The sequence below is a fragment of the Sorex araneus genome, chromosome 1, assembly GCF_027595985.1.
Source record: "Sorex araneus isolate mSorAra2 chromosome 1, mSorAra2.pri, whole genome shotgun sequence".
Taxonomy (NCBI): domain Eukaryota; kingdom Metazoa; phylum Chordata; class Mammalia; order Eulipotyphla; family Soricidae; genus Sorex; species Sorex araneus.
The window spans coordinates 189,073,603-189,097,571 of record NC_073302.1 but is presented as its reverse complement, the minus strand read 5'-3'; the positions used below and the strand labels follow the sequence as shown (position 1 = coordinate 189,097,571).

Here is a 23,969-nt window from a genome sequence, read left to right as displayed (position 1 = left end):
AGCATGGGGCCAGAGTAATGGAACAGCATGCTGATCTGGGCTTGATCTCTGGTGCCCACAGCTGAGATCACCTCACCCCAGAGACACACACACAGACACACACACACACAGACACACTCTCTCTCTCTCTCTCTCTCTCTCTCTCTCTCTCTCTCTCTCTGATGTAAAATACATACCATCTTTTAGTTTCCTGGTCTTTTTTCTTATAATTATCCAATTTTTTCATGCCTCTGACATTCTGCTGCTTAAGGGTTTCTTCTGTCTCCCAAGTATTATGAATATGAGACCATCCTTTCCACTTAATTAGATACTGGATTTCTCCTTGTTCTTTATTTTTTTCAAATCCTGCATTTGGGTCACCATCTGCTTCGACCGCATAGATGGTTGTAGTAGCACCAGTAGCTGAAAAACAAAGCACAAGAAAGGCTATTTATCTCTCTGACACTAAAAAAGTCACATATACAAACAGAATAATATAGGATCTCTTAAGTACCAAGGTAGAAGAAGGTATGGGAAATTTTATTATATATGTTTAAAAGGGAATTTCCTAAAGGCAACATTTTCAACTTTAATTCTATTTTAAAACTGAGTAATGCATCTATACCCTAAACTTGCCAACATACAGCACTTGACAATTACTGATAATTAGGACTGGTAATTTTTATCAGTATCTTCACAGCACCACGACCACAATCATTATGTCTAAAAGAGTACACTTGCACTGAGTTCAATGCAAGTTCAATGCAGAGTGCACGTCCATGTTCAATGCAGCAATCCATGTTGAAAACTTTCATGTTCAATGCAGCATTATTACTTTTAAAAATTAAGGAACTATACATCAGTAAAGAGACATATGTAAACATACACATAAACTCACTGGCAGAAAGCATTCCATTCTCTGAGTATTTGTCCACCTTTTGTGCCCGCCCCCCCATTCCCGCCAATACCCAAGAAGATAAACTATCACATGTGACAACACAACAGACATCTGAAGGCAATGCACTAAGGGAATTACACAAACATCAACAATTATGTTGAAATAAATATCATGTTGTAGCTATAGGGATATGGTAAGTAGCAATAGGGATACAGTAAGTATGAGGAAGTAGAAGCTGTTCAGGAGGACAAATTTCCAGTTATAAACAAAAAAACAGAGGATGTGTGGTCCAGTGTCATGACTGTAAGTCAACACTGCTATGGCTGTATTTATAAGACGTTAGTTAAGGTTAAGTCCTCATCACTGAGGAAAAAGCATTTGTTTACCTTTGTTGTATGAAAGACATTAACTAAACTTACTGGAGTAAACATAACAGTATATTAAGTCGTTACAATGTACCCCTTAAACTTACACCTCCTGTACATTATTTCCAATAAGACAAGGGGAGAAACTAGCACACCAAGATGACCAAACAGACCTACATATTTAAGATAAAACCAAAACCAAAAAAGCCATATTAAAAAATTCAAAGCACTTCTGGAATTTAAAGTGCCTAAATGACATCTATAAGCATAGCAGCAAAAAGTTCTAAAATACATAAGTTAAAATTTATCTGGGGCTGAGGAAAATGCACAATAGGTTAAGTGCTCACACTGCACATGGCTAACTCAGGTTCCATCCTTAGTAGTATATATGGTCCTTGAGCCCTGCCAGGAGTGACCCCTGAGCGCAAAGGCAGAAGTCCTAAGCACTGTCAGGTGTGGTGAGAGACAGAAAAGAAAAAAAAGAAAAAAAAATCTCACCATCGGCACCCCCTAATTATCTGCAATGTGGGAAGCGAGGTTAAGAGAGTGTTAATACCTTTATTGCAAACCACAACACCTAATCAGAGAGAGAGAACAAAAGGGAATTCCCTGCCATAGTGGCAGGGTCGGGTGGGGGGAGACTGGACTGGGGAGGGTGGGAGGGATGTTGGGTTTACTGGTGGTGGACAATGGGCACTGGTGAAGGGATGGGTTATCGAACTTTGTATGGGGGAAACATGAGCACAAAGATGTATGGATCTGTAACTGTACCCTCACGATGACTCTCTAATTAAAAATAAACTAATAAAAAAAACACACACACAAAAAAAATAAAATAAAAATAAATTGGATAAAAACAGATTAGAGAAAAAAAAAAGTGTGTTAATATTCTAGGGAGCAAATACTCCGACTAAGCAAAGTATATGCTGGGGTCACTGCCCATGGTGGTGGGGGGGGGGAGGTATGGGGCCATTCGGGCAAATGCCACCAGGATTCCATGTACTGTTGCTGAAAACAAGTGGTGTGTGTGTGTGTGGGTGTGGGTGTGGGTGTGTGTGGGGAGCCAAACTCGAGCCCTGTACATGCTACACATGTGATTTCCACTGAATTCGCCTCCCTGGCTCTAAAGTGACCCTTTTTTATTTTAATGGCGGGAGAGTGGGTGAGGTCACACCAGCAGTGCAGGGGTGATCCCTGGTTCTGCGGCCGTAAGCGGGAGGGAGACTTCAATCAGGGTTGCAGCTGATGTGCCTGTGTGTCAGAACCACCTTACTCCCTCTACCACTCCTCTGACCCTAAAGTTTGCTTTTACCGGCAACAGAAATTCACCTTTAATCTTAAATTTCAAAATTTTAAAGATCTTCGAGAGATAGAATTTACTTTAGTAAATGTCATTTTCTGAATACCTCCTTTCCTCCCAATCCGACAGTCCATAAACCTCTCAATGGTCTCAAACTCCTCCTCCTCGGGCTGCGGGACGTCCTCTCCACAGACTTCCAGTAAGTCATCAGAGTCCGTCTTCATTTCTTCATCCTCCTTGTAGCTAACATTGACTGTTGCTTGGCGACGAGAACTTCTCTTATCATTATCATAATCTTCATCATCCTCCTCCTCCTCGGATGAATCAATCTGTCTCTTTTTTTGTCCAAGAATCTTCTTTCCGTTTTTTGACTTTGATCTAGAAAGACAGGGGAAATGTGTGTGTCTTACAGAAAGACTGACGTAAACAGTATCTAAGAAACTGCAAATAAAAAGGATGAATACATTCTGAACTCACTTGAAGCATCAAAAAGAAAACTGCTTACCTGTTTTGAGGTTTTCTGCTTTTAACTTTGTTTTTTGGCTCATAATCAGACTCTGTCTCATCACAACTGCTCTTTTCTCCTTCTTCAGTCCCGGAATCTGAGCCAGATGGTGATGGAGACCCCGACCCGGACATCTGCCAGTCCTCACTGCATGTGAACAAACCAAACATCTTTACCTACATCATACAGCACACTCACCTTTGCCAAAACAAGCGGAAACACCTATGCCAGAGAGAACACTCAACAGTCTTAGGAGACGGTTCTCATGCCGAGGTCCAGACTGGACCCCTAGCAAACGTCCCCTCCACAAGCACAGAGCTGGAGGTAGTCTTGCGCATTGCCAAGTGTGGCCTCCCCAAAAGAAAAAAAAAGTTGCTACTATAAACGCTAAAATTACATATAGAAAAAAGCACTAAAAACATACATTGATTTCTTCCACAACTTGCATTTTGCTATCATTTAATTATACCTCACTGAATGGCAAGTAAGTAAATGTTCTTTTAATTTTAACTATAGATGAAAATGTAGCATGCCTTTTTAAAGTCATGGAATGATTTTGAAAACCTTCTGACTCATCTTCTGCTCTCAACGCAAAGTTTTCACTCACATCATTCTTACTTCAAGAGACTGGCAGGGGTATGCATATCTAGCAATGCCGGGGTCAAACCAACGGCCTCCCACAAGCCTCCAGCCCTTTGAGCTACCGAGACATGGACTGTAAAAAAGCATTCCCCTCAAAACTGACTTTCAGAATAGTACATTCTTCTTTGGAAGTTTAAAATACAATGAGGGGGCTGGAGTGATAGCACAACGGGTAAGGCGTTTGCCCTGCATGCAGCCAACCCAGGTTTGAGTTCCAGTATCCCATATGGTCCCCTGAGCAACACCAAGAGTAATTCCTGAGTGCAGAGCCAGGAGTAATCTTTATGCATCACCAGGTGTGACCCAAAAAGAAAAAAAAATACAATGAGGAAAAACATGAAAGAAATGAATCTACTTGATGAGCATTACCATTTTGACTATTTGGGGTCTAGTCTCTTTAACTCCTATCAGCATGGCAAAAAAGTAGTCTAATGCAGGTGTCAGTGCTCTATTATATAGTAAACTTCCAAGGAAAAAGATTCAAGGATGTAGTACATACCCCCATCACATGGTTACCGAGTCCCGCCCCACTGCGCCCTATCAGTCATGACCCTGCTATGAAGTCTCGCAGGCGAGGCGCTACATCTGACTATGATAAAAGCATGCTAGAGAAACAAATTATTTTTTATTGTTGTTGTTCAGGGCTTACTCCTGGCTCTGAAACTCGGGGATCACTCCTGGTGGACTCGGAGACTCTTTGGGGCTTGAACCTGGATTTGCTGCAGGCAAGGCAAGCACCTGGGTTGGCCGTACCCACTACACTATTACTCCAGTCCCTAAGAAATTCTTTCTGGGAGAGGCCACACCCGGCAGCCTTCGGGGGCTACTCCTGGCACTGTGCCCAGAGAGCACAGGAAACTCGATGCCAGGCACAGAACCCACGTCTCATCTCAGACCTCAGAGCTATGAGCTGTCTCCCTGGCCCACAAATGCTTTTATATGAAAATCTTTGTAGAGTATACATAATAGAAGCAGCAACAGGTAAGATTTATAAATTCATAAATTTTAAAAATTGTATAAAGAAGTCTATCACTCCAAACTATTTGTTTCAAAAAACTAACTTTATCCATGCTAGGTCTAGAAACTGCTTAGTGAAGAGTTAAAACTAATGAGACAAACGGCAGGTAAAAAATACACTTAGTAAATAAGAACATACATTTAAAAATTTAGCCATAATGCAGTATTAGCAACAAAGGGATTACAAACCTGGCAGTGAGGGGGGAGGGGTAAAGCACCTTACACAAAGCCAACTTTAGTAGGATCCCCAGCTGCACATATGGTCCCAAGCCCCGAACCAAAAGCTAGCCCTGAACCCATGTGCCTAATACATGTTATTAAAAGAAAAAGGACAGGTACATGACAATTATAGAAATAAAAGAACAAAGTTTCACATTAGAGTTGTGTAAGATATAGTACATCAAGTGGGAAATGCTCAGGGATCATCCCGGGAGGCTGGGGACCATATAGGGTGCCGCAATCGAACCTGGGTCGGCCGCATACAAGGTAAATACCCCGGCCACAGTACTTTCTCTCCAGCAGCAAAAGTAAACTTTACAAAGATGAACACAATAGTAAAGAAAACTACTAACAAAAAGTGACAGCATCACCTCAGATCAATTGTCCTGATTCTTACATTCCTCTTACCAAAGTTAAAGATTTTCCAATACTAAAATGATTTTCAAAATTAAAAATAGGAAAAGGGAGAGAAAATGCAGGAGTAAAGTGGCACAAAAATCTCAAGCCACATCAGAAAGAAAAATGAGGATTGATGGTTTAAACTGGCCTAACAAATTGCACAAAAGAACTTATAAGAGTCGACTTTGGGCAACATTTCTCCATAAATACAATGCCATTGGGATTCCCGATATGAAAAGTGATCAATTAAACAAAATGACATACTCTTTATGCTTTTTCCTTTTAATCTCACTTGATGAGTCATCAGAATCTTCACTGCTCGAAGAATCCTAGAGAAAACAAACAAAGTTAATGTCACTAAAGATCTGGCATCAAACTTTTGCCGTGGGACTCATGCTCGCTATACTCCTAACAGCAACTAACGTTTCTTTGTCTCATGCTATAGTAGCCTTCAATTAGCACAAAATACCATTCTTCAACTTAATTGCAAATAAACTGGATAAGTCTCACAATATTAGTACTGTGTAAAATTGTCTGCATTTTCAAGAAAAGCATTATTGCCGAGTATAGCCTTAAAAATTAAGTCTTGTTGGCAAAGCAGAATCTTATTCAGCATTTTCCTTCTCTTGCTTGAATTTTCTGCAAGAGTCTCCCCACATGTCTAGTGCTAATATATGCTCCTATCCACAGAGAAACCATCGCTCTGGATGCTGCCACTCTCCTACCAACCACTGTTAGCAATGTTCTGGACAACAGACCTAGCGGTATGTTGATTCTTTACATGTATTTGTTTATATTTCCTTAATATACTCCCCCAGGGATCAAACCTGGATTAGCCTTGACTGCACCTAGCAATCAAAGTTGAATCAAGACTGGCAGGCCCAGGGGACCCTATGGGATGCCAGGGATTGAATGTAGGTTGGATACATGCAAGACAAGTGCCCTCAGCACTGTAGTATCTCTGGTCTGTGGATTTTTTTTTTTTTTAGTTACTTGATCTGCATTTCTTTCTGTTGGGTGAGTGCATGAGTTTCATTTGAAGAAAGGAATTAGTGGGCACCAATGTCACTGGCCTCACCTAGCCCCACCCCTAAACTGGCAGCTGAAACTTCATACCAAAGGCCATTGAATCGGGGACAAAAAGAAAATGTGTTCCAAGAAAGGAATTGAGAGAGAGAGAGAGAGAGAGAGAGAGAGAGAGAGAGAATCAATTTCACTGCGTGTGTGTATATATATTTATATGTTTTGATAAGACATTTCAATTTTTCTGTGTATGGTATTATATCCGGCTGGAGCAATAGCACAGCAGGTATTGCATTTGCCTTGCACACGGCAGACCCGGGTTCAATTCCTCCATCTCTCTCAGAGAGCCCGGCAAGCTACTGAGAGTATCCCTCCCACACAGCAGAGCAGAGCCTGGCAAGCTCCCTGTGGCGTATTGATATGCCAAAACAGTAACAACAAATCTCAAAATAGAGACATTATTGGTGCCCATTCGAGCAAATCAATGAGCAACGGGACAACAGTGACACAGTGAATATACTCCCATAATTTATTTTTAGTTCTCCTGTGATGACCAAATGCAAATATTCATCTTACTTATTATATATTACTTCCTGAAAATGAAATTACTGAATCAAAGTACATCTATATTTCAGGATTCTTGATATACGTACTAAAATGCAGTTGTTGCTTCTTATTCTGCAGAATTTGCTTGTATTAGCAAGCAAATTAAGAAATGGTTCGTACCTACCTAGTTTAAAAAACTGCTACATACTATAAATGGCCGAGAATATCCATTTTTGTTTGGGGGGTTTTTGGAAACACAGTTGTGGCTCTTTGCTCCGAGGTCCGTCCCAGGGGGCTCAGAGAGCAAGGGAGCTGGGGGGGAACTCTGGGCCTCACGTATGCATGCATATACTTAGTCCTCTGCATTATCTTGGACCCTAATAAAAATGGGGAGTGGGAGGGTGGGAGATAGCTCAGCAGTCAGCTCCCTGGCACCACATGGTCCCTGAGCATCAAAGGGGGCACGTCCAGGAGGGCCAGGGCCGTCCCAGCACTGCCCAGGTATCCCAGGTAATCCCGAGCACCTCAGAGCCTGGGCAGCACGAGTTAGAACAGTCAGCAGGCTGCTCCTGGAAAGTAAGTCAAACCGAGGCTGGAGAGACTGTCCGGGAGGCAAGGCACTTGCTGTGCATGTGAGGGCACTGCAAGTGCACAGTCCTCAGGCATCACAGGGGGAGGTGGACCCTTGAGCAGAGAGTGGACTCCAAGCACCACCAGGTGCAGTTCAAAGCCAGATGATGAAAACGCACCTCTTCTGATCCACTGTTGGAAGAAGTCTGCTGCTGCTGCTGCTGCTTCTTGAGCACTGCAGATCTCTGCACAGCCAGAATACTGGGGTTAGATTTCCAAAACTAGAACAGAAAGAGAAGCCAGAGAATGAAGTTGGAACAAGTGGAAAAGGTTAATTTACTAAAAAATATACCAAACTTCTGTCTCCAAAAAAGTGCTTACTTCCTTAATCGAATCATATGTACAAAGTTATTGCTGTGAGCTAAAATAAAATACTGAGCTTCCATTGGACATAAAAATGTCATCTGTGCTGTTTCGTAGGCAAGCAACATCAGTACCTTCCTTATTGTTAAGAACACTGGTTTTGAAAACCAAGTTATAAAACATAACTAATACTGCTTGCAGGCTATTTTTTAAATTGGTGTGAGGTAAAGATAAAGTGCTTGTGACAGGCTGCAAATCAATTATGTCACTAAGCAGTTTTAGTTCTGCTTTTCTGGCAGCATAATCTCCGTGAGAGAAGCTGTATGCTGACTTACACCCTAGACCAGCCATCACATCACTAGGAACGATACTTGTACACCTCTATACACTGTTATGTCAAAGACTAGTCTTGATAGCACACAGAAACTTTTGCAATAAGGATGACCTTTTTTTAAAATTAGTCTGTTCAACACTAGCAAGGTCAAAACCAAAAACACCACAAAACTTCTATAGAGATACTAAAAACAGATTATACACTGTAGAACCAAAGATCTTACAAAGCCTTTTTATCCACAAACAGTATCATAAAACTTCTTCCTCAAAAAGAGAAAAATGTTCAGTTTTTGAGTATTTACTCTGTAGTTGCTATTTTAAAATTGAAAACTGCTTCTCTACCAATCCAGTTAGTTCAAGTATATTTAGCCAAATTTAAGAAGCACTAAAATTAATTTTTCAGGTATAATTTTATTTTCATATGAGCTAAATTTAAAATGCTGTAAACCAGCAGGGGCCACAGTGATAGTACAGGGGACAGGGCGCCTCCCTTGTGTGTTTGACCCCAGGCCCCATACTGTCTGAGCACCACCAGGAGTGACCCCTGAGTGCAGGGCAGGAGAAGCCCTGAGCACTGCAGAGTGAACCCAACACAAACCCTCCCAAAGGGCCACAAACCAGAATTACAGGTTTCCCACAGCAACGCGGGAATCGACCCTCAACTGACACGCTGGTCCTTACCTCAGCCCCGTCAACTCTCGGTGGCTTCGCCTGGACCTTGCTCTCCCGGGACGTATCGGACTCGGACTCGGACTGGCTGCCCGACTCCGACCCCGAGTCAGAGTCACTGCTTCCCGAGTGGCTGCTGCTTCCATCGCTGCTGCTTGCAGAACTCGACCCAGAGCCAGAGCATGAGGCTGACCCGGACCCGTCATCCGACTGGCTGTGAATGGGAAATGAGCAATTTGTCATGAGTCTTAGTCTCGAAAGTCAGAATGGTCCCAAATCATTCAAGCCCATTTGTCTCGTATTTCAACCGTACATGGACAAACAAATTAAAAAGGAATCTCAATCTGTTAAACTTACAATCTTGTCCCAAAAAAGTGACAGAACCTACAAGGCAGAGAGTCCTGGGCTAGGCAGTGCCAGTCACAGCAGCCCAAAGACACTGCAAACTGAAGCGTTCACTTTACAAATGACTATATCCCCTACAATGGCTAATCTCCAGGTGTTTAAATCTGAATTAATTACTGAAGCCAGGGAAACAGTACAGCAGGGAGGTACTTGCCTTACCCACAACTGTCCCTGGTTAGAACCCTGGCACCACCTATGGTCTCCAGAGCACAACAGACAGGAGGGGCCAAAACAAAACACAAATCTGAATTATGTGTAAAAAACAAAGGCACTGAAGGGCTGGAGCGATAGCACAGCAGGTCGGGCATTTGCCTTGCACGCGGCTGACCTGGGTTCGATTCCCAGCATCCCATATGGTCACCTGAGTAATTCCTGAATGCAGAGGCAGGACTAATACCTGTGCTGTGCCAGGTGTGACCCAAAAAGGCAAAACAAAAAACAAAAACAAAGGCACTGAGATATGGAGTGTCACACCAACATGCTCAGGGGTCACTTCCAGCTCTAAGTTCTGAGGTTACTCCCATGTGGTGGCAGTAGGGGGTGGACGTAGCAACCATGCAATATCAGAGATGTAACCCAGGTCTGCTGCATGCAATACACATGCTCTAACCCAGTGAGCTACTTCAGCTTTCAAGCTTCCTGTTCTCATTTGTAGTTTTCAAAAACACCACCAGATGGAGGTGTTACTCTAAGAAAACATTACAAATGTCGGCACTTAGTAGATGAAGACAAAGACATAAAAGTTGGCTGGACATTTTTGCATCCTCGGGATATATTCCCAGAGGTGATATTGTGGGGTCATATGGAAGCTCAATTTCTAGTTTTTGAAGGACTGTCCATGTTGTTTTCCAAAAAAGCACAGTATAAATGACATCTGTACATATATATTCATTGCAGCACTGTTCACAATAGCCAAAATCTGGAAACAACCCAAGTGCCCTAGAATAGATGACTAAAGAAACTTTGGCACATCTATACAATGGAATACTACGCAGCTGTCAGGAGAGATGAAGTCATGAAATTTGCTTATAAGTGGATAGACATGTGAAGTGAAATGAGTCAGAGAGAGAGGGACAGACATAGAAAGACTGCAATCATTTGTGGAGTATAGAATAACATCACATGAGGCTGACACCCAAGGACAGTAGATACAAGGGCTAGGAGGATTGTCCCATAGCTGGAAGCTTGCTTCATGAGCGGAGGGGAGAAGGCAGATGGAATAGAGAAGGGACCACTAAGAAAATGATGGCTGGAGGAATCAGTCGGGATGGGAGATGCCTGCCGAAAGTAGATAATGGACCAAACACAATGACCTCTCAGTGTCTGTGCTGCAAGCCATGATGCCCAAAAGGAGAGAGAGAATATGGGGAATATTGTCTGCCATAGAGGCAGGGGGAGGGTGGGAAAAGGGGAGTATACTGGGGATATTTGTGGTGGGGAATGTGCACTGGTGGAGGGATGGGTGTTTGAACATTGTGAGATTGTAACCCAAACATGAAAGCTTGTAATTATCTCACGGTGATTCAATTAAATAAATAAATAAAAAAGTTAGCTGGAGATGTTGCACAGTCTCGACCCCTCGGTGAAACACAACAATCTTCACACTCTTTCCCCTACGAAAAAATTTTGGAGCATCTTCAGTGGTTTATTCATAACAAACAAGACAAAATAAATCATTTCGGCTCTGCTTTGAGGCAGGAGTTGGGGCCTGGCATAGAAACATCCGAAATATTATGGTGGTGGGAAAGTGTAATAGTGGTGGGATTGGTGTTTGAATATTAAATGTAATCAAATATTGTGAACTACTTTATAAAAATGAAATAAAATTTTTTAAGTTGGCTGGAGTAATTAGTTTTAAATTTTAGATAAAAGTCAAAATTTAGTGGGCGTTGTTTTAAATCTGGAAGCTAGTGAAATACTTTTTTCTGAGACAAAAATTGGACTTGTAAAGGCTATAATATAAAGATCATCTTGGTCACAATTTCTACCCTCAAAGCTACATAGTACTTTTTAGGTTTGTTTTTTAATGGTGAACTAGAGACAAGCAGAGAATCAAGCATGTGCTTTGCACACGGGAAGCCCAGCTTCAATACCTGGTACCTAGCTGGTCGCATGAGCACTGGGTAGTAGCCACCAAGTACCAACAACAATTTTTTTAAACACAGGGATATGGGGATGTGAATGAGGTAAAAAAGGACGCCTTGTGATGAGCCTCTTGACCCACGAGGAGAAGGATGGACCTGACAGTGGGTGAGTTTCTTGCCATGTGTCTTGCTGTGTGGTCAGTCTGGGTTTGATCCCCAGTCACCAGCAGTGATCCTGGAGTGCAGAGCCAGGAGTAAACTCTGAGCACAGCCAGGTGTGGCCCAAAAGCAAAAACAACAAAATGTGTTCTAAACACTTGAAAAAAATCAAGCACCACGAGCCTTTGCACTCCGAAGGCTCTGTGAGCATCCCAAGAAGAGATCACCAGTTCATTGCAGGAACACGTCCCAAACACCAACAGGCCCCCAAACAGAAGGAAAAACATTCAGAGAAAAGTGTCTCTGGACAAAATTTCATTTTCCCCAAAGGAAAATCTTATCCCCCACTCTATATGACAAATTCAGTCAATGTACTGAGCTCCCATGCTTTATCCACTGGGATGAGAAAGTTGTCGCCATTTAAAGCAGCTGCAACAGTATGGAGAGCCATCAGTGCCACCCTACTCTGCACTGTATCAATGCCCCAGGTTAGGGAGGTGGTCAGAGGACTGCAACTGAAGGCTCCAGGCTGCATGGCCTCCAGTAACTCCAGCAACATCCCCCCCCTCACCCGGGCCTGAGTTCTGAACACTGAACGGGAGCCTTAGCTTGTCAAGCAAAGTAGTACCACCGGGAGTGGCACCCGGACCCATGTGCATGCTGTGGCGGAAGGCAGCCCCACCCAGAACAGAAGATTTGGGTACATGGGAGGAAGCACTAAAGATACAACCAGGTGAGTGGGGGACATTTGGAAGAATAGAGCTGAGATAACTCTTTAAAAACAGGAGCAAAAAAAAAAGTTATCTTCTTATAACCATCTTGAAGGACTTGTTTCTATTCTGCAGAGTGTCTGGCCCAGCACCTTACACAAGCAGACAGCTCAGTACGGAGACAGGAAGTGGCAAAGTACAGAGTGGGTGTAGTCTGCCCCCTCTCGAGACATGCTCTCCAGAGCACTGGCAGAGCACTCCACAAGCGCTAGCCGAACACCCCGGAGAACTCAGGCTGCGGCCCCACACCAAAAAAATGAATGTATTTATCTTTTCTTTCTTTTTCTCCAGATAGAAGCAATTGTGGCTGCAGGAAAAGTAATCTTCTTTAGTTTTTTAATTAAAAAAAGAAAAAAAAATACCCAGTCTACAATGCTTTAATGACGCAGCTGTTTTGTTAGAATGCATTTACTTAAGGCATTTTAAGAATTTTTATTTAGTTATTAAGCTGAGGACCTCTGGAACCCAGCCACAGCCATACTCAAGGTCCCTCTCCACACATTCAGATGAGCCTCACGCATGAAGGAGCCGGCAGACGAACCTAGATGTGCAGGACCCGGGGCTGAGATCTCCAAGCCTGCTCAGATCGGGACTGGGCCTTCTCCACCCAGACACCCCATTTTCCAGTAGCTAAGTGGTCACACCCAGGGACTACCACCAGCGCTGTGTAATCCTATCAACAGCCAACATTCAGAGACTATAAAACCAAGCTCCTGGACATCTTATAGCTTAGTTCTCCCTCTGGGAGAACCTGGCAAGCTACTCAGTTTCCTGCCCACATGGGAGAGCCTGCTCCCTGTGGCATATTCATATGCCCAAACCAGTAACAAGCTGGGTCTCATTCCCCTGACCCTGAAAGAGCCTCCTATGTGGCACTGTTGGGAAGGACAAGTAAAGAGAGGCTGCTAAAATCTCAGGGCTAGGATGAACAGAGACGTCACTGAGACCGCTCAAGAAAAATGACGATCAACAGTATGATAATGATTAAGTTTAGACCAGAAGCATTCTCAGCTGCCACATCACAACCTGTGACATGAACATACTTTCTCCTAACATTTTTCTAAATAAAACTATTTTACTGAAAAAAAAAAAAAATTAGACTTGAGAAATGAAGGAATAACTTATCTTTACTGCTGCAGAACAAACTCCAGGATTCCAGGACATAACTCAGGCTGGAGAGATGCCAGAGCACCTTGGGCTGAGCATATGCAGAGCAAGCTTTGCACCCTCTGGCCAAAGTTCATGCCCAGCACCATGAAGGGCTCTGATCACCGCCCAAAGATGCCCAGCTCAGAGCCCAGATCACCTGGGAGCAGGTGAGACACCTCCCGCAAAATGATTTGCTTCCTTTGTACAAGGGAGAACATTTGCTTTTGTTTTTTAAGACACAATGAAAAACCGGGCAGGAAAGATAGTACCACAGATGAGGTATTTGCCTTGCATGCTGTCAAGCCAGTTCAAAGTCCTGCACCCACATGGTACCTCAGCCCCAGCACCACCAGTGGCATTCCAGGGCCCAGAGCTAGAAATAGCCCCTGAGCACGGTCAAGGGTGGACCAACTCCCACCCTCCCAAGATGGAAAATAACAATACACAGTGTAAGGTAAATGAAGATAAACTATAATACAATTGAATGTTTCCTCGTGTTTGCCTGACAGCTGCCTGCTCCCGTCTCCAGCTGAGCGAACACAAACCAAACAGGGTCTGCCCGAGGCTCAACTCCACACTCCCTCAGAAGCGGAGGCCTCTCGCTTCCCTCCCCACAGCCAGCTTACATCTTGGGAAAAGCAAACTTTCCTACCGACTTTCCCAGCTGTCTGAGTCTACTATGTTCAACCTATTTCTCTGACTTTCGTCATTCCTGTAACTGCTACTGTCCAGCAGGACGGAGCCCACTGTCTGGTTGAACAGCTGCTCCCGATAAGAACCACCTGAAGCGGGTGGGCCAACAGGAGATGCTCGCGGCCTGCCTCTCTCTGAGGTTCAGTCTGCTCTGTGGGTTCAGGTGTTTCCATCCTGGTACATTTATCGCAAAGATCTTCATCAGTTCTATAATGAATGTTTTTAGCCGCCATTGGTGATTGTGAGCTTTATCTATTATCTCTTTAGAGGCAGTAAAATGTCTCTAAAGGCATTTTATTAGTTTTCACTTCCCTGTTCCATGATTTTTCACTATTAAGTGAACTACTTTTATAAACAAGAACATATTTGCTAACCCTGAAGCACGCAGTAAAGGCATACTTCATTTCATTTTCTTACTTGCCAGCTTTCAAAATGAGCTAAATTGCTAGCATCCTTCAAACCAAACCACTGAGTTTTGCTGCTCTGATTTTTGCTTGGGTTTTGGTGCCACGTCCTGTGGCATATGAAGCCTATTTCTGGCTCTGCACAGGCGTGATCTCTGGGACTGCACAAAGGACCACTCGGTACTGGGGATCGAAACTGGAGTCAGCGACAAGGCACCTTGTCTCCAGCTCTAAATCACTAAGATTTAAATCTTATTATGAATTCCTAAATCTAAAACTAAGGAGTTTCCATCATCAGTATCACTGCTATGCAAAACATTCCGTCTTTACCCAACTGAAAATCCTTCTGAAGTCCTTTCCCAAGACTAGATCTCAAGTCATCTTTAACAATAATGACAAGTGGGGCTGGAGCAATAGCACAGAGGGTAGAGCATTTGCCTTGCACTCGGCCAACCTGGTTTTGTTTCCCAGGATCCCATATGGTCCCTGAGCAATGCCAGAGGTAATTCCTGAGTGCAGAGCCAGGAATGGCCCCTGTGCATAGCCAGGTGTAACCCAAAAATTAAAAAAAGAAAAATAACTCCAACAATAATGACAAGTGACCACAAGATACTCTCAAGATAAAGCAAAATATGTTTCTTGCTCCAAACTATAACTTACTCATCTCATTAAAAGGACATCTTCCAAGGTCAGAGTAGGGCAACTGTGTTGCTTGCAGTCAACCTGGGTTGATTTCCAGCATCCTATATGGTCCCCTGAGCACCACTAGATGTGCCCCGCAAAAAATTTTTAAAAATTAAAAAAACTTCCCTTCAACTGGGGAAAAAAAAAGCCTAAATTCCATTTAAATTGGAATAAATTATAATCATAGTATTAGATCACTATATCATAATTCCTGGATTGGTCATTAATTTAAGTGCTTTGTTTTCTTAAGGGCCATACCAAGTCCTGTGCTCAGGGGACCATCTAATGCCAGAGACCAAACCTGGACCTCCCACATGCCGGAGAGAGTGTACTCAGTTCTTTGAGCTATCTATCAGATCCCTAAGATATATTTTCTAAAAGACAATTAGGAAAATAATGTACACTACTATTTTTAACTCAAGTCCACAACTTTTCATTTCTTTGATTTTATATTTATAGTATTACTAGGGTTGAGTTTCTTGGTTCCAAATAACACTAATAAAGTTAAATGCTTTATCTTAGAATATACTATACAACATAGGCCAGAGAGAATGAGACTAGTAAGTTGCTTGCCTTGCACAAGACCGACCCAGGTTCAATCCCGGAGCATAGAGCCAGGAGTAAGCCCTGAATATTGCCAAGGTGTGGCACCCACACACAAAAATACCCCACCATATAATTGTTGAAAATAATAACAATTGAAAATAATTAAGGATATGATTACTACATGTAAAATTTACTTGCAATTCCTTGCCTTTGAGGAATAACTCCTGCCCACCATCAACTTATTATAGTCAGCAGAATACAATTATTTGGGGGGTCAACAATGGTGTGATGAGAGCTACCTACTTTCCCTCTACTTTTAGGGAGCACTTTGACATAATATTGCCTTACTACTACTTGAATTTAACTTCAGAGATACATCTGAAGTTTCACTTTCATTCCCAAAATCCCTTCTCCACTGTCCTCTGTCCCTAATTTTCGAAAAATTTTAATATATTACTTTTGAATGTAAGCAAATTACAAATAAGAATGTTTATATCCCTCACTTTCATAACTAGCCATTAATACTCCGTACTCTTGTGAATGATCTAATACACAATCATCCAGATATCCTCTTAGTCAGTGTAGTCCCCATTCACTTGTGCAACTACACAGAAGCTGAGACCACGCTGACCAACAGCAGGCAGGTAGACATACCAAAGATGTACTGGTGAGGGCTGTGTGCCCTTTCACCTAGGACAGGTGAGAGCTCTGGCTACCAACCGGTAATAGTGGACAGACAGCAGCACTAGGAACTCAAAGGGGGTGGGGTGGGGGGTTGGGGGCCCTGAGCAACACTTCACACCTGCACAAGCAGAGGGCATTACTGCCCACAGCTCCCAGGAAGAAGTCAACCTTAGGGCTCATCAAGGAGCCAGAAAAAAATTGGATTTGTCTAGTAAGAGGGCCAGAGGAAGAACAGAAATAAGGTGGCTGTCTTGAGCTGAAGTGACAGTACAATGGGCAGGACACACACTTGCCTTGCATGTGGCTGACATGGGTTCAATCTCTAGCATCCCCTATGGTCCACTGAGCACTGCCAGGAGTAATTCCTAAGTGCAGAGCCAGGGATAAGCCTTGAGCATCACTGAGTGTGACCCAAAAATAAAAAAGCAAAATAAAACAAAAAAAGATACCTGTCTTCAAGATGGTCAATCCCAAATTCTTTTTTTTTCCAATCCCAAATTCTTGACACTGCCTATAATCACCAGGCATAAACCTGGAGCAAAGCTGGGGAAGGGGAGGGAAGGAGGAGGAGGAGGGGAAATGGGGAGCAAGTAAGGGGAGAGTGCGCATGCGCCAGAGAGAGAGAGAGAGAGAGAGAGAGAGAGAGAGAGAGAGAGAGAGAGAGAGAGAGAGAGGGAGGGAGAGAGAGAGAGAGAGAGAGAGGGAGAGAGAGAGAGAGAGAGAGAAGGGAAGAGGGATGGAGGGGGGAGAGAAGGAAGAATGAGAAAGACAGAGAAAGAGAGAAATGAAATGAATATCCTTTATGTACCTGCCAGGGTCTTACATGAGCCAGAAGCATCGACAGTGAGCCACATCCCAGTTCATTAAATTAATTTTTTAACTGTTTAAGTTCAAAATTTAGGAGTGTACTACCTTTCTCAAACTCTAACCCATGCAAGCTATTTAAGCCTCACCCTTTGTAACACTGAGGTTAACTTTTGCACTTGGGATAAAACAAGTACAATGTGATTTCTACCCATTTCCCCAACTTCATTCATCTCTATTCTGCTGCCCACCTGACCTTCAGTGCTTGCATTTCTAATCTTTTTCACCTCATAATCTCAATTTTATGACCAGTTTCTCTTGACCTGGAAAGTGTATTGATCTCTACTCCATCTTGGTCCACAGCATTCCTATTCTGTTCATCCTTCACTTCTCAGATTGGGCTTTTCTTAGCTCTGCTCTGTGAACTGCGTCTAGCACTGGCTGGGAATAAGTCACTGTGTGCAGGGATGTGTGTGCATATACATACACACACACACACACACACACACATATATATATATATAGGTGCATACATATACATATATACTTACATGTCCCTATTTCCTAGCACTCTACCTAACCTAGGAAACACACTGATTTAACAGCAAACAGAACCTCCTGAGAATTTGCTTTCTATTCTAAAGCCCTATAACATGCCTAAATCTTTCACACAAATTTTCTTACTCTTTCCTCCGAGTTTCTTTACCTTTACTTTTGTACTTCTGAATTTCATCTTCCTCTAAGTGCAAATGTTTGTGGGGTTAACAGTTTCAAGCAACTTCTTCCAAAAAATCAAATAACTGGCAATACTAGGTGGCCTCTCATATAGTCCTGTTCTAAGTGGCGATGGCTCCTTACAGTGACTTTGTGATCTCCAATTCACCAGTCCCCGCGCCAACTTAGTTTCATTCATTTACAGTTTGCTTTGTTCTGATCATGCTCTCATTTACACTTCAATTAAGACCATGCTTAAATCATGGCTCCTCAGAGTTCTTAGAATGTTTTTACACCACATTCCATTCCACCCTTACAATAAAAGCATGTCCTTAAAGGTACAGTAAGCTTTTCTAGGGCTCTACAGAGGAGACTCTTCTAGAACCATCACCATCTTGAGAGGGACTGAGTGGCAAGGGTGGACACTCCACGTCCTCCTGTCCTGAAGACCTAGAGCCCTCAGAACAGTCCCTACACTGCCAGAGCAACTTCGAGCCTAATGCTCCCCACTCTGGTTTCGTGTTCTCTTTGGGAATGGTATTAACGATTAAAAAACCTCTCCAAACAGCAGCACCAACAAATCTAAGACTGTTCGCACATATTTACAGATTGCATGCCAAATAGACTAATTGGAGCACAGGCATAAATCGGTGATTCCATTTTAATTTTCTGATATGTGGAGCTGGAGAGCTAGCGCAGTGGGGAAGGTGTTTGCATTGCTCAGAGCCAACTGGGGCTTGATCCCAGCATCCCATATGGTCCCCCAAGTACCACCAAGAGTGACCCTACGCACAGAGTCAGAAATTAGCCCTGTTTGGTAAGATCAGTAAGACCCATTTTCAAATTCTATAAAATCACACTATTAAATTTTATGATCCAGTACCTTCTACAACAAGAACAAAATAACTACCAAAAGTTCAAGAAGATCCAGTAAATAGTTTTAAAAACCTGTTACTGCGATTGATTCACTATACTGAACAGCAATGAGAAGAGCTCCTTTTAACACGAGAAATCATTAATTCTCAAGCAAATTCTATTATAAAGTAAACTGTTCTCGTGCAGGAGGTAAGTCACATGCCAGACAGGCAATAGCAATGCAGTTTGCAGCCCCCACCACCACCCCCAGCACTAAATGTGGTGCCAGAAGTAAAAAGATTTTTTTAAATGAACAGTTCTTAGAGTATAAATGTGGTAAAATTCCATCACATTCAAGTCTCTAAATAAATAAACTGCAATAAATAAATGAGGAAACTAATAATCTAGGGAAGGGTAGCAACTAACCCAACTAATTTAATGCATGATTCAGCTTAGTGAGGGAAAAGCAGTAAATTCAAGTGGATCTAGAAAAGCATAAAAAAAAAAAAAAAAAAACAAGGAGCAGTGGGGAAGGGAGGAAGTAGAGAGGGAAGGAGACAACTCCAGAATCAAGTTTCACAAAAACCCATGAAAGCTGTTACTATTTGTAACTCCACTACTTATAACAAGCAGGTGAAACTCAATAGTATTCATTGTACCCTTTACTGTTACCTATAAAGCAGATACATGTAGAAATTTTATACTTCAAAATAATCTTCAAAGCATTTAAGCAAAATGGGGGATACTAGGCAGAATCTGGAAATAAAATCAGACTAGCCATAAAATAAAACATATTGAAGCTAAATGATAGATGCATGTGAGTTCATATCTTTGTCACTACTTTTACATATATTTAAAAAATCCTTAACTTTTAAGTTAATGTAAGTAATCAAATGACCTAATTTTAAGTGATTGATTAATTTTTCTAAAAATTTAAAGAATATTTGTTTTTTATTACTTTTAATAAGTACTGCAACAAAAAACGAAGTTTGCCTAACTTGTCAGATACTACATCATTTGCGGCTCTCATATAGCACTGTAGCACCATTGCAGCACTGTTGACCCGTTGCTCATCAATTTGCTCTAGCGGCAACAGTAACGTCTCCACTGTGAGACTTGTTGTTACTGTTTTTGGCATATCGAATACGCCACAGGTAGCTAGCCAGGCTCTCCGAGAGGAACGGAGGAATCGAACCCAGGTTGGCTTCATGCAAGGCAAACTGCCCTACCGGCTGTGCTATTGCACCAATCCGCCCGCCTTACTAACAAAATTATTTGTAGTCTTCTTCAGTCTGCAAATACCCATAGAGCTATGATAGTTTTAAGTACTAAGTCTTTTAATAGAAATAAATAAAATAATCAAGATAGCATAATATGATTATAATAATCTCCTGACTTGGTCCTTTAAGATACAATGCACATGGCTTTAATCCTCAGTATACAATGGATTGCTAAATCACAGATGTATTTCAGCTGTAACGTAAGACATGAATCTGATCCCTGACACCAGAGCAAAAATGAAAAACAAACCTGCTGAATAAAATATTTTCATGTTAGTAATCACATATAATGCAATTCTTTCAAAAATTCTTTTTCAGATCAAGTTTCTTCCATTAGGCTTTAATCATTTAGAACTAGGAATGTAGCTGTAGTTGTATCAAATGGTAAGAATAACATATCTACTTCAGGCATAGAAAGAAGTCTCTGATGTAATTAATGCAGAGCCAGGGACTGGAGTGAAGTAGAGAAGCCAGGGCACTTGCCTTGCATGCAGCTGACCTGGCACACTATATGGTCCACTGAGCCAGGAGTGCGTCCTGAGCACTGAGGGGGGGCACTCCCCTCCCCAAAGAGATACAATGTTGTCATTCTCCAAGGGCTCCAACCTTCACATAACAAATACTGCAGTATAAGATTTATTACCTTCTAACCTTTTCCTAAATTTATCAAAATATTTCACTATCATAAAAATTACATTATCAAATTACATTATCAGGGCCTTAAATATATTTTAAGATTATCTGAATTTTAAATAATCTCCCTCCAAAATACCAAAAACTTCATCCCAATATTCTACATCAGTGTAGAAATTAATCATTCTTATCAAAGTTAGCTCTCTACCTTTGCACTACCAGTGATTCCCTCTGTGTTTACTGTGTCTACCTCACAGTACAAAGAATCAAGGTTTATGTCTCCTCTTTAAAAGCTTTAAAGAAGAATCTCAAATTCAGTATTTCATGCAACCTACAGTTGCATGAAGTCGCTCACTCATCTTAAGGACAGAGAAAGGTATGTACCACCAGGAGAGACATTGCTCATTAGGAACGGAGTTCCTGGAGCGTTGGTCCATAGAATGGGCTGGGATGTAGGGAGGTTTGGACACTGCCCAGAGGAAGCAGGAACTCTGGGTACATGTGGGATGCTATGTGTGAAACTCAGTCTAACTCATCACCTCAGTAAAAGGCAAGGATTTGAAAAATTAAAATCTGTCTCTCTTTTCAAAAATAAAAATAGGCCAGGGAAAACAGGCCAGGAGGACTGGTCAATGGTGGGTCAATGGTGTGGGAGGTGAAGGGTAGCTGAGATAGAGGAGGGTCCATTATGACAATACTAGTTGGAAATGATCACTCTGGACAAGAACTGAGTGTTGAAAACAGGAAAAGGGATATACATGGTAACTTTGCAGCTCTGTATTGAAAACCACAATGCCTAATAGGAGAGAGAAGAGAGTGTCTGTCATAAGAGGCAGGCTGGGGTGTGGGGTGCCCTGAAGGGGTGGGAGGAAAACTGGGGACACTGGTGCTGGTAAATTATACTGGTGGAGGGATGGGTGTTGGAACATTACATGACTTAAATGCAATCATGAACAGCTTTGTAATACTCTCACGGTGATTCAATAAAAAATAAACTGAAAATAGGGACCAAGTGACAGTACAGCAGGCAGGATGCTTGCCTGCATGCAGTCAATCCAGGCATCCCCAAGGGTTCCCCCCCGCCCCCAGCCCCACTAAGATAATGAGTGCAGATCTAGGAGTAAACCCTGAACATTGCTAAGTGTGGCCCAGAAACAGAAAAAAAGTTCCCAAGACAAAGGATGTAGCTAGAGGGAGAGCATCTGCTGTGCTTAAGTGATGCTCTGAATCCAGTCCCTGGGACTGGGTGGGGCATGTGGAGGCTAAAGCACTGTTTTCATGCCTTCTGTCGGTGCAAGGCAAGTTAGAGACCCCAGGATGTGTGTACTGTGTAGCCTGAACTCTCTGCTTGTTTATGAATTTTAATCTCAGTGACAACTTAGACCTGACTTGATATAGCGGTGCCAAAAAAAATCTCATGCTGTATTTAAAGCAACTTTCAACACGGACTGAAGTGAAAGTGCAGTGGGCAGCATACTTGCCTCGTGTGTGGCTGACCTGGGTTCAATACCCAGCATCCCACTGGTCCGCTAAGTAGCACCAGGAGTAATTTCTGAGTGCAGAGCCAGGAGTAACCCCTTCAGCATAACTGGTGTGGCCCCGGACCCAGAATAAAGTATATTTCTGGAGGCAGTGTGTTGGGGCAGGATTCCCTCAAGATCACCATTTTGGGCCTCACATCAGGGGGAGTAGAGGGAGGGCTAGTAGGAAGCTGCTAACCACTCCAACTTGACTCCACCCAGCCTCGATCCCAAGAAATTGAGGCAACATGGCATCAGAGCACTATTTGCTCCCCAAGATCACCATTTCGTTCTCCAGGTCAGGAGGCCCCACCATGAGCATAGTGGCATTGCTTTTCTCTGTGTCTTCATAAGTCACCATGAGCATAGAAAGAAGCCACACAAGAAACACCTCCAGACTACAAAAGTCACCATGGAAAAGCAATGCAGAACCCTACCATGCTCACTGAGTGAAGACGGGAGCCCCAGAGACTCAACAAATAATAATGAGCTATATTATCTCTCTGACAAGGAATTCAGCATTGCTGTGGATATTTAGGAGCTCAAAGAAAGAATGGAACAGACAAAAGGATAAGAGAGCAAAAATGAAAAAACTATAAACAGCAATGACCTTATCTAAAAATCTGGTGTGCAAAACAAAAAACTCTCTGGAAGGCCTCAGCAGCAGAGTAACAGTGGCTGAGGCCAGAATCGGTGAGCTCCAAGATGAGGTAAAGAAATCCTCCAGACAATGCAAGATGGGGAAGGGGGAACCTCAAAACAAATGGACAGTCGACAAGAGAATTCTGGAGTAAATTCAAGAGGAACAACATAAGAATCATCAGAGTTCTAGAGGGGCAGGAAGGCAACCCTGGTAAAGAAGCAATAGTCAAAGACAGCATTGATGGGAAGGTCTCAGAGCTACAAGGTACCTGTGTCCACGTTCAAGAAGCCAGAAGGGGACCAGCTGAAAGAGATCCAAATAAAAATATACCAAGACACATCCTAACCAGAATGACAAAAGAAGCAGATATAGAATACTGAAAGCAGCACGATCAAAGAAGGAAATTACATACAAAGGAGTGACCTTGAAATTTATAGCCGATTTACCAAATGAAATCCTCCAGGCCTGAAGACAATGGTGGAATATAGTGAAAAAACTCCATGAAATCAAAGTCACCCGAGTGCTTTACCCATACAGAATCTCATTCAGATTTGAAGGAATGAGACACAACTTCATGGACAAACAACTCAGGAACTTCAGACTCAAAACCATATTTACAAGAAGAACTAAAGGGACTACCTTAAGAATAGAAGAATCCTAAAAACCAACCAAACTCCTGCACAAAGACTTCTGCTTAAGCTAGTTATTCATATCACAACTTTTGTAGTTGGTCATACAAGAACTTGACTCAATGGAGTAGGGAAAGAGAGATAACCAGTTGGATTAAGGTACTTGCCCAAGGCCGACCCCAGCTGAATGCTGGCACTGCACACAGTCCCCTAAAATCCTCAGGAGAGCAAGCCCAGGTGTGGCTCAAGCCCCTCCCACCCCACCCCACCCCACCAGAAAAAGACAGAGCCTGCCAGGTACCACAGATCCCCGGGATTCCCCTCAAGCAGGGGTCTGGTCAGTCCACCTCGGGGCTCACAGCCACAGCAGCTTTTTTGTGCATCCCACTAAGCCATTTTTGGTTTCTTCCTTTCACCCGGAACTAAGTCATAAAAAACTTGAGCACAACATTGTTTTATATTAACCCCGTGTTGAGAACTAAAAA

The 23,969-nt window shown here is 42.6% G+C and overlaps 1 protein-coding gene across 3 annotated transcripts in view; it reads right to left on the bottom strand.

The window, feature by feature from the left end:
* The window catches only part of CHD1 (chromodomain helicase DNA binding protein 1), an 85,507-nt gene that overhangs the window by 50,227 nt on the left and 11,311 nt on the right, over positions 1-23,969 (bottom strand). For all 3 annotated transcript variants that reach the window (XM_055140809.1, XM_055140789.1, XM_055140800.1), the window contains exons 3-8: positions 8,841-9,042; positions 7,643-7,744; positions 5,589-5,653; positions 3,048-3,194; positions 2,649-2,920; positions 177-402 (exon numbers count right to left, since the gene is read on the bottom strand). In XM_055140809.1, coding sequence (XP_054996784.1) covers positions 177-402; positions 2,649-2,920; positions 3,048-3,194; positions 5,589-5,653; positions 7,643-7,744; positions 8,841-9,042 — 1,014 coding nt within the window. The remainder of the gene's footprint in view (positions 1-176; positions 403-2,648; positions 2,921-3,047; positions 3,195-5,588; positions 5,654-7,642; positions 7,745-8,840; positions 9,043-23,969) is intronic.